The sequence below is a fragment of the Acanthisitta chloris genome, unplaced genomic scaffold, assembly GCF_000695815.1.
Source record: "Acanthisitta chloris isolate BGI_N310 unplaced genomic scaffold, ASM69581v1 scaffold20321, whole genome shotgun sequence".
Lineage (NCBI taxonomy): Eukaryota > Metazoa > Chordata > Aves > Passeriformes > Acanthisittidae > Acanthisitta > Acanthisitta chloris.
This window is the reverse complement of record NW_008655677.1, coordinates 6950-17665: the sequence shown is the minus strand read 5'-3', so window position 1 is coordinate 17665 and position 10716 is coordinate 6950. Positions and strand designations below refer to the sequence as shown.

The 10716-nt window shown below is 49.6% G+C and overlaps 2 protein-coding genes across 2 annotated transcripts in view; one reads left to right on the top strand and one right to left on the bottom strand.

The window, feature by feature from the left end:
- Positions 1 to 1126: 1126 nt before the first annotated feature.
- RPE65 (retinal pigment epithelium-specific protein 65kDa) lies at positions 1127 to 9050 on the top strand. Its single transcript, XM_009084019.1, has 14 exons — positions 1127 to 1168; positions 1926 to 2008; positions 2691 to 2841; positions 3126 to 3233; positions 3326 to 3467; positions 4108 to 4255; positions 4547 to 4628; positions 4838 to 4970; positions 5082 to 5221; positions 6208 to 6337; positions 7721 to 7835; positions 7928 to 8022; positions 8113 to 8224; positions 8836 to 9050. Exons 1-14 carry the CDS (start codon positions 1158 to 1160, stop codon positions 8985 to 8987), a joined length of 1602 nt encoding a protein of 533 aa, XP_009082267.1. The 5' UTR covers positions 1127 to 1157; the 3' UTR covers positions 8988 to 9050.
- A 776-nt stretch (positions 9051 to 9826) lies between these two features.
- The window catches only part of LOC103811074 (methylcrotonoyl-CoA carboxylase beta chain, mitochondrial-like), a gene marked incomplete at its 5' end in the record, with an annotated part of 7170 nt that continues 6280 nt past the window's right edge, over positions 9827 to 10716 (bottom strand). The window contains one exon of the mRNA XM_009084020.1: positions 9827 to 9910. Within this exon, the coding sequence (XP_009082268.1) occupies positions 9827 to 9910 (84 nt within the window). The remainder of the gene's footprint in view (positions 9911 to 10716) is intronic.

The window sequence follows — 10716 nt, the reverse complement described above, 5'->3', positions numbered from 1 at the left end:
GGAATGTCTCTAATCGCTTTTATCTTGGAAATTACTCATTGCAGCAAGGCTGTTTTCATAAATGTTGACTCTTCCTTGAGGTGGTTCTTGATGATAAGCCTGGAGGAGACTGAGGGGATATCTCAAGGATCTGTGGGTTCCTCACGAAGGGCAGCACTGATCTCTGTGCCAGTGACAGGACCCGAGGGAACAGCTGGAACTGTCAAGTTTAGGTTGGATATTAGGCAAAGGCTCTACCCCCGGAGGGTGTTTGGGCACTGAAACAGCTCCCCAGGGCATTGGTCATGGCCCCAGCCCTGCCAAGAGTGTTTGGACAACCCTCTCGGGCACAGGGTGGGATTGTTGCGGTGTCCTGTGCAGGGCTAAGACTTGATTCCATGATCCCTGTGACAGCTGGAACTGTCAAGTTTAGGTTGGATATTAGGCAAAGGCTCTACCCCCGGAGGGTGTTTGGGCACTGAAACAGCTCCCCAGGGCATTGGTCATGGCCCCAGCCCTGCCAAGAGTGTTTGGACAACCCTCTCGGGCACAGGGTGGGATTGTTGCGGTGTCCTGTGCAGGGCTAAGACTTGATTCCATGATCCCTGTGGATCCTCCCAGCTCAGGATATTCCATGATGCTGTTTGGTTTGGTACTGTCATCTTAACCCTCAGTGTCTCTAATGTCACGTCCAGCTCAGGATATTCCATGATTTTATGCTGTTTGGTACTGTCATCTTAACCCTCAGTGTCTCTAATGTCACGTCACTCCTAGGTGAGGCACTGAAGAGCAGTTCCCTGCAGCCCTCAATCCCTATAGGAGCCAGGAAGGTGTCCCTGCAGAGCTGAGTGGCAGTGCCAGCACCCGGCGCCACTCCAGCTCCGTTTCACTCCTCCCTGGGGCTTTTTCCCTTTGTAATCACTTCTGCTTGGGAAGAATTTAGGTCTCAGAAAAACAGTCAAAGCCCTTTTTTGTGTGAACAGCAAGACAAAAGCTCCCAAAGCCTGGGGAGGATTTGGGAGGTGAAAGCCTGCTCTGTTCCCGGGGTGTGCTCCTTGCTGGAGCGGTGTCAGCCCTGGGGCTCCCCTGGGCAGGGCTCAGTGCCCCATAAATACCCAGCACGCAGCTCTGCTTCTGTGTTTGGCTGCCAGAGGCTCAGGCCCTTCATCAGGGAGACGATGTACAGCCAGTGAGTATTCCTAAAGCTCCTCTCCATGAGAGCATGTGGTGGTGGAGCATTGGTGGGGGTGATGTGAGGCTGGGGGTCAGCATGGTTTGAAGGAGGAAGAGGAGGGGAAGGTCTCTGTGTGTTGGCGTCTGTGCTGCAACATCCCATGCTGAGGTGTGGTTCTGGATCAGGAGGACAGGCTCACCTCTGGGTCCCATAGGATGGTCTACAATTTGGAGTAGAAAGAGAATTCTATAATGGTTTGGGTTGGCAGGGGCTTAAAGCTCATCCAGTCACATCCCCTGTCATGGGCAGGGACACCTTCCACTAACCTAGGTTGCTCCAAGCCCTATCTAACCTGGCCTGGAACACTTCCAGGGATGGAGCAGCCACAGTTTCTCTGGGCAGAGCACACCAGTCTGTGCCTGGTGTGTCTTCATGGGCTTTGCAGGAGGTAAAATTGGAACACAGCAAATAATTATTTGCTTTAAAAGGAAAAAGGGAGAAAAATATCTCCCAAGCTTCGGAGAAGCAAGCTGGGTTTTGCTTCCTGATGATTTGGACTATCCTGGACTTGTTGGTGGGGGAGGATGTTTGCCCACAGGGCTGTGACATGGATTGGCCCGTTGGTATTCCCTCTCCCTCCACATGCTCAGCCTTTCCCCCCATGAAGTTCTAGTACTTCTCCCTCCTGATCTCTCAAGTTCTTTGCAAGTCATGGATCAGTCTATCCAGAGCAACCACCCCACTCTGGACTAACCCAGCTCTGCCCTTCCAGAGTGGAGCATCCTGCTGGAGGCTACAAGAAGCTCTTTGAGACAGTGGAGGAGTTGTCCTCTCCGGTGACTGCCCACGTCACAGGTTTGTGTGGGGCCCTGATCCCTTCCTGCCTGGCTGTGTTCCCAGAGCTTGGGAGCCCCTGGGACCTGGAGGCTTTACAGGGGCTGGAGGTGAAGGACCTTCACAGAGCTGGTGGTTTTGGGGTAGAGGATGTAGGGGATGTAGAGAGATGTAGGATGGTCTCTCCTGCCATGCCTGCAGTGAGAGGACTTAGAGGCCATAAACTGAGACAGGGGAGAGTCAGAGGAGATACTAGGGAAAAAATTTCCATGTTAAGGTGTTCAGGCACTGGAATATTGCTCAGGTAGGTGGTGGAGCCACCATCTCTGGAGGTGTTTAAGAGGTGTCTGGACCTGGTGCTGCAAGATACCATTTAGGCATTACAGCAGCGAAGCCACTGGACTTGATGGTTAATGGCTGGACTTGATGATCTTAGAGTTCTCTTCCAACCTTGATGATTCTATGATTCTATTCTAAGGTCAGATTGAATGGGGGAACTTTAGACATTTCAATACTGAATGTCTTGATCTCCAGTAGGTGTGGAGGGGAAGAAAACAGCAGAGTTTAAAGAGCTTATATGTGTTTATCACTAAGTTTAATAAACATTAAAAGAAAATTAGTGTGAAGTTTTGTTCTTTTTTTGTCACATTAACAATTCCTTGGTATGATTTGAGTGTGTATCCCAACATTGTTTCTCCCACAGGCAGGATTCCCACCTGGCTGCGAGGAAGCCTCCTGAGATGTGGCCCTGGCTTGTTCGAGGTGGGCACAGAGCCCTTCTACCACCTCTTCGATGGGCAGGCACTGCTCCACAAGTTCGACTTCAAGGAGGGGCATGTCACCTACCACCGAAGGTACTGGTGATTTTCCAAGGAAAAACAATAAATAAGGAAGTATTTGCTTGCCTGGAAGTGCTGGGGGGAGACTGCTGCCCAGCATGAGGGAGATGCTGGTTATTTCGAGTCCATATGGTTGTTGGAAGTGCTCTAAGAGTGATACCACTAAAACCAGCTCTAGATACAACACGAGGCTGTGGGGACCTGCAGCTCCCAGAGGCTCATTGCAGGAATACTCCTGTTTCATTGCACAGCCTGTTGTGGTTTCAGCTATCACAACCCTTCTGGTCCTGTCCCTCCAGGTTTGTCAGGACTGACGCTTACGTGCGAGCGATGACAGAGAAGAGGATTGTGATCACAGAATTTGGCACCTATGCCTACCCAGACCCCTGCAAGAACATCTTCTCCAGGTACCTTGGAGCCTTGCAGCAATGGCAGTGATGTCCTATGGAGCTTCCACTTCCCAGAAGCCCCTGACCACCTGTCACATTTCTTTGTTCAGGTTCTTCTCATACTTCAAAGGTGTGGAGGTCACTGATAATGCCCTTGTCAATGTCTACCCTGTTGGTGAGGACTACTATGCATGTACTGAGACCAACTTTATCACCAGAATTAACCCAGACACCCTGGAGACAATAAAGCAGGTGGGTCTTGGTCCTGCAATGCTAAAGATGTGGAGGAGTGAAACTAAAATGAAAACCATGGAATTCTGGAATGATTTGGGTTAGGAGGGATTTTAAAGCTCATCTCATGCCACCCCTGCCATGGACAGGGACACCTCCCACCAGAACAGGTTGCTCCAAGCCCCATTCAACCTGGCCTGGAACACTCCCAGGGATGGAGCTGCTCTGGGCAACCTGTGCCAGTGCCTCAGCACCCTCACAGGGAACAATTCCTTCCCAATATCCCATCTGTCCCTGCCCTCTGGCAGTGGGAAGCCATTCCTCTTTAAACTGTCACTCCATGCCCTTGTCCCAAGTCCCTCTGCAGGTCTCTTGGAGCCCCTTTAGACATTGGAAGGGGCTCTAAGGTCTCCCTGGAGCCTTCTCTGTTCCAGGCTGAACACCCCCAGCTTCCTCAGCGTATCTCCAGAGTAGAGATGCTCCAGCCTTGGAGTATCTTCATGCTTGGGTTGGAGTTTGCTAATCAGAGCTCAATTGCAGCTTTAGGAAAGAACTGCCCATGTCTGAAGCAAGGGCATATTAACTCATGACAAGTTGCAGAGCTCATGACTTCCCATCTCCTTCCGAGGCAGCTCCTGACTGTCTCCGTGTCATTCTCCAGGTGGATCTCTGTAAATACGTGTCTGTGAATGGGGCCACAGCTCACCCCCACGTTGAGAATGATGGCACAGTGTACAACATTGGCAACTGCTTCGGGAAGAACTTCGCCCTTGCCTACAACATCATCAGGATTCCTCCTCTGCAGGCAGGTCAGCTCAACCCCCCCCCCCCGAGACCCCTGGGACAGTCTGGGCTTAGAAATCATTTCTTTAAATGAGTTTTGTCATTGAGTTACTTTTCTTTTTAAGCTCATTAGGTTTTATTTGCTTTTTAAATGTTGCCTTTAAGAGACTTCCAAGTGGTTTCTCAACCATGAATTTCTTATGTGTTAAAGGCAGGCTCTAAGTACAGACTAAGTGTCCCACAAAGTGAGACTCTCTAAAACCTCAGTAAGGTCTCACTAAGTGAGACCCTCTGTAACCCTCAACTGCCTGTTCCAGACAAGGAAGACCCAATGAACAAGTCAGAGGTGGTGGTGCAGTTCCCCTGCAGCGACAGGTTTAAGCCCTCCTACGTCCACAGGTAATGCTCTGTGGGATCAGCAGGTGGGCTGGAACCAGGGACTTGTTCTCACATGTAATCAGCAGTGAAAATCAGGTGATTTACTAAAATCAGAGGCATTTTAAGCAATGATCCATGTGCTATATTCAGTGCTAAAGACAAATGGCTGTGTGGATTTTGTCCAAACTCACCCCAGTGAGGTTGATGTCCTCCCCTGTGTTCCCAAACAGCTTTGGGCTGACTCCAAACTACATTGTTTTTGTGGAAACACCTGTGAAAATCAACCTTCTCAAGTTTCTTTCCTCCTGGAGCCTTTGGGGAGCCAACTATATGGACTGCTTTGAGTCCAATGAAACCATGGGGGTAAGCAGTGGGTTGTACCAAACTGGGCTGGACTGGACAGTCAGACCTGGACCGTGAGGTCCATGGTACTGGTTTGACCTTCATTTCTCTGAGCTGCTGCTTGGTTTTCAGGTGTGGCTTCACGTGGCAGAGAAGAAGAAGGGGAGACTGCTCAACCTCAAGTACCGCACCTCAGCCTTCAACCTCTTCCACCACATCAATACCTATGAGGACAATGGGTTCCTCATCGTTGACCTCTGCACCTGGAAGGGGTGAGGATCCTTGTGGCATCACACCTGCCCCTGCACGAGCTGATGGGGTCAGCAGAGCCCCAGCACTGGACACACCAGTCCCTGTGTTGGCACATCCCTTCCCATTGGAATTGCACTCACACCAACCCATCTAAACATAAACACATGGTGACACATAGACTACACAGCATGGAATTATCCAGACGTGCAGGGAGCCTGTTTGACATTCATTTGCCATGAAAAAATGTTATTTTTATCTTTTATTTACCTTTATCTTTATAATTTGCCTTTAATAAATGTTAGTGCCTGCTGAAGGGCTGATGCTATTTGAGCTGCTGGAGCTGCAGTGAGCAGGGTCTGGGTGAGGTTTGAGTGCTGTTCTTCGTGTAAACACAGAGAAATATGGGACTGAAGCCCAATCCCATGTTGGCTGTGTGCCCAGGACATCCTGAGCGGAGCCAATCCTAGCACAGAATCACAGAATCCCAGGCTGGTTTGGGTTGGAAAGACCTCAAAGTTCATTTATTTCCATCTCCAGCCATAAGCAGGGACACCTTCCACTAGCCCAGGTTGCTCTGAGCCCCATCCTGTGCTTGGGGTGACACCAGCAGTTGCTGGTTCTCCTCACAAGAGATGTGTTGTGCACACAGCTCAGCTCTGCCAAGGCCTGAACTGGGACTCATGTTGCTACAGCAGTGACAGGTTAATGGTTGGACTTGATGATCTTACAGGTCTCCTCCAACCTTGATGATTCTACTCTCTTTTCCCAGAGCAGCTGTGGCTGCCTCATCCCTGGGAATGTTCCAGGCCAGGTTGGATGGGGCTCGGAGCAACCTGGGCTAGTGGAAGGTGTCCCTGCCTATGGCAGGAGGGCAGAACAAGATGAACTTTCAGGTCCCTCCAACCCAAACCATTCTGGGATTGTATTGAATTTTAAGGGAAAACCATCTGCCCTTCACCCCCCAAACCCTATTTCTGTTTCTTTCTGTGCTGCTGTTTTTCTGCAGGTTTGAGTTTGTCTACAATTACCTCTACTTGGCCAACTTGAGGGCCAACTGGGACGAGGTGAAGCGGCAGGCAGAGAAGGCCCCTCAGCCCGAGGCACGCAGATATGTGCTGCCCCTCAGCATCGACAAGGTAACAGCTTGGGGCCCAGCATGCTGTTCTGCCTCACCCCATGCATTAATTAATACAAATTAAATCTTGTAAGTTGGGGAGGACTTCAAGTATGTGTCTGCAGAGAAACTTTCTTTAGGTAATTAGTGTTATTCTAGTTTACTTCCCATATGGTTGCCGAGAGAGGTTGTGGCTGCCTCATCTTTGATGGTGTTCCAGGCCAGGTTGGAAGGGGCTTGGAGCAACCTGGGCTACTGGAAGGTGTCCCTGCCTATAGCAGAGGGTGGGACAAGATAAGCCTTAAAGCTCCTCCCAACCCAAACCCCTTGATTCCATACTTTTTCATGGCAAGGACTGTGGGGCACCAGACAGGTGCTGCTGCTTGGAGCAGAGAGTCACAGTATCAATTAGGTTTGAATAGAGACCTCTGGAATCATCAAGTCCAATTTATGACCAATCACCACCTTGCCAACTAGACCAGAGCACTAAGTTGTTCCTTGAACACTGCCAGGGATGGTGACTCCACTGCCTCCCTGGGCAGCTCCTTCCAATGCCTGACAATCCTTTCCATGGAAAAGTCCCTCCTGATATGCAACCTGAACCTCCCTTGGCACAGCCTGAGGCTTTTCCTCTTGCCCTGTCACTTGCTCCCTGGGAGCAGAGCCTGACCCCACCTGGCTGCACCTTTTGTCAGGGAGTTGTATGGAGCCAGAGGTTCCCCCTGAGCCTCCTTTTCTCCAGGCTGAGCCCCCACAACTCCCTCAGCTGCTCCTTGTGCTGCAGACCCTTCCCCAGCACCATTCCCTTCTGTGAACATGCTCTCTCTATATATACAGCACAATTCTCTCTATATATTCTGCATGAATTCTAGACCACCTCACAAACCAAAGGAAAACTTCCGTCTGCATTAAAGTCAGTAATTTCATGCAAGAAGGGAGCAGCCACAGCCTGAGTACAGGTGGTTAAAGCCTCTAGCCCTTGGTGTGAGGTCTCTACAGCAGCCAGCCTGGCACAGAGCTCACTGCCTGGCAGCTGCTGGGTTTCACTCCAGCAACCCCAGTGGTGCTCACTGCTGGGTGGGTTAAGGGCTGGTGGTGCTGCCAGTCAGCTGAGCCACTCACTGGGCTGCTGATGGAATGAGAAGTGCAAGCCCACTTGGCAGTGCGTAATGAAGACCTCTGAGTGCCTTGGAGGGAGAAAAGGTTGTGTTTACAAGCAGTGACAGCTGGGAAACAGGACACTTGTTGCGCTACTTCCCAGTACTGTCACTGGTTGTGTTCCTGCAGCTCCCTGAGGCTCTGCCATAGCTCTGCCAGCCCCGTGTGATTCTATTTGCAACAGGTCTGTGCAAATAGGCTCAGGAATTTGTTTCTTCAAGCTCTTGGGTGTGTGTCTTTGCCCCAGGCTGACACGGGGAAGAACCTGGTCACGCTGCCCTACACAACGGCCACAGCGACGCTGCACAGCGACGAGACCATCTGGCTGGAGCCTGAAGTGATCTTCTCAGGGCCACGGCATGGTATGATACAGCCCCAAATCCCAGCACCACCAGTACCTGCAGGCTGTGTCCCACCACTCCTCAGGTATTTATCTATCTTTTTTTTATCGTAGCCTTTGAATTCCCACAGATCAACTACAGGAAGTATGGTGGGAAGCCTTACACGTACACCTATGGGCTGGGGCTGAACCACTTTGTGCCAGACAGGGTAACTATCAGCCAAAGGGTGATGGTTCCAGCGTGAGGGCACCAAGGAGTGTTTCTGAAGTGTGGGTATTTGGGTTTTCCCCACCTTTAGCTTTGCAAGCTGAATGTTAAGACCAAGGAGACATGGGTGTGGCAGGAGCCGGATTCCTACCCCTCGGAGCCCATTTTTGTGTCCCATCCAGATGCTTTGGAGGAAGATGATGGTAAGGCTTGATGGGGTTTGAGTCAATGGAATTGGGATTAGGAAGGTCTGTCAGCTGGCACCAGGCTGACAGCGGGGCTGTGCCAGAGCTGGGCAGGGGCAGAGGCACAGGCATCTCCCAGGGAAGTTGTGCTTGGTGCTATCACTGGCAGGAAGCCTCTGAGGAGAATTAATGAAAACAGAGGGGAAAGACCTCTTGGTTCAGATGAGTTGTCTTCATTCTCTAGCCTTTTTTCCCCCAATCTCACAGTTTGAAAAAGAAACTATGGGAGATGCTGTGCCACAGCAAGAACCCAAAATAGTATGGGAAATCATGGGATGGGTTGGGTTGGGAGGGACCTTCAAGCTCATCTCATTCCATGGGCAAGGACACCTTCCACCAGCCCATGTTGCTCCACGCCCCATCCAGCCTGGCCAGGAACACTTCCAGGGATGGGACAGCCACAGCTTCTCTGGGAAACCTGTGCCAGTGTCACTCCCTGTCTCCCTCAGCACTGATGATCCCACAGGAACAGGATTTATGGTATCCTGAGTGCAAGGTGCTGCCCTCACCATGCCCAGCCCCAGGGACAGACACAGCTGAGACATGCCTGTTGTTTTCTCACCTCATAGGGGTTGTGCTGAGCATTGTGATCAGCCCAGGCACAGGCCCCAAGCCTGCCTACCTCCTCATCCTCAGCGCCAAGGACATGAGCGAGGTGGCCAGGGCCGAGGTGGAGGTGAACATCCCTGTCACTTTCCATGGACTCTTCAAGAGAGCATGACCTGCACCACCTCCCATGGGTCTCCTCCAGCTCTCAACAGGTGCAGTCTCCATTTACACGCACTCCAGTGACCCAAACTCCTTCCACATTCCTTTCCATTTGTGTGGTTGCTTAATTCACATTGAGCATTTCAGTTTTGCTGATGATTCCTCAAAGTGCTTAACCAAGTCTTTTTCAATACAACCGTTGGCATAATTTCCAGCTAAAACACAAGTTTGGTGTGGTGATGGGAAGGGTTTGGTTTTACAGGTTTAAAATTTGTATCTGTGGCAGAGTGGGAGACAAATGAAGGAGCAGAGTGCGACCTCAACACTTGTAACATTAGATCCAACAGTCTCTGTGCTCTGTTACATGCTTGAGAACTTTTAGCCTATACAGAAGTATTATGGATTTAAATCCCCTTCTGGTTAGGGCAATCCAAGTGGAGCCTTTCCACAGCTGCTTTGGGAATCAGGGCTGGGTGACAGGCAGAGTTTGGCTGCAAACTGCACACACTCCCTTGTGTGTTTGCTCTTTTCCCTTTCTTCTGCAAAGTGCATTTTCTTGATGTCTGGATTTTATGCTAAAACATGAACATGAAAAATTCAAGCAAGTGTTCCCCCCTGGGCTGACTTTGCTTCCTTAGAGTCTTCCAGCTGCTCCCCTTAACCTTCCTTTTCTCAAAATGAATCTTCAGCTGATATAGAGTTGGTTGGAAATAAAACCTTGCTGCTAATAGAGTTAAAATCCAAGGTTCTTTGTCTGCAGTTGTTCAGAGTTTTTATTAGCGGTATCAAAGAATTAGGTGATGATTTGCACTGAGATTTCTTGCTGACTCTGGGGGTTGGGAGTGGCTGCAGTCACATCCTGATGATGGGATGCTGACATGGAGTCACAGCCTGGTACTTCTGCTGTTCCATGATGTCCAAGCACTGGGCAATCACCTAATTGGAAACAAAAATCAACACAAGCAAGGAGCCTCAAACAAAAAAAATCAGCAAAACTTACTAGTTCTGCACTCAGATGTTTGTTCTTACAGACATTGAACATGTGAAATTAACTCTTCAACTCTCACGTTTCTTTTTGTGTGTAGCTCCTGCAGAGAGGGAATTTTAGGGCTCTAGGACTAAAAGCCACTTCGGGGTGCTCTTCCATTATCCAATTTCCCATAAACTCCATGGAAATATCTAACACCTACACAGTACCATATTATGTATCATATTTAGGAGATTGTGTTTGAGGTTTAGCCCCAGCTGGATCCAGGGCAGAGTGAGATCTTCAAGTGTTTGTGATCTTCATATAAACAACTTCAGAAGTGCAAAGATTTTAATTGCTAATAAACAATCTAACAAGGAAAAATAGGTGGACAAAGGCAGCAGCTTTCAGAAAGAACCAATGGAGTAGATGTTTTGACAACTTCAAATAAATACAGAGACAGGAGAACATAGAATCATCAAGGTTGGAGGAGACCTCTAAGATCATCGAGTCCAACTATTAACCTGTTAGTGCTGTAACCCCCTAAGCCATATCCTCCAGTGCCAGATCCAGGTGCAGGTACATCCCAAATGTACACAGCAAATTACAGGCAGGAAGAGAAAGGTGCAAAAAGGAATATCCCAGGACCAAGGAATGGAAATAATGGGAATGGTGAAGAACTTGAATGTCAAAGAGTTGAAGATAGGGGTGATATGAAAAAAAAAAGAATTCAGATAGAGAACCAAGTGGTAAAGGCAATGAAGGGGCTCAGCAA

What these genes read in the sequence shown, in the direction of transcription:
- RPE65 (XM_009084019.1), top strand. An exon ending in CATGTCACCTACCACCGAAG is followed by an intron (nt 2,842 to 3,125) that starts GTACTGGTGATT and finishes CTGTCCCTCCAG; the next exon opens with GTTTGTCAGGACTGACGCTT. An exon ending in AGTCCAATGAAACCATGGGG is followed by an intron (nt 4,971 to 5,081) that starts GTAAGCAGTGGG and finishes CTTGGTTTTCAG; the next exon opens with GTGTGGCTTCACGTGGCAGA.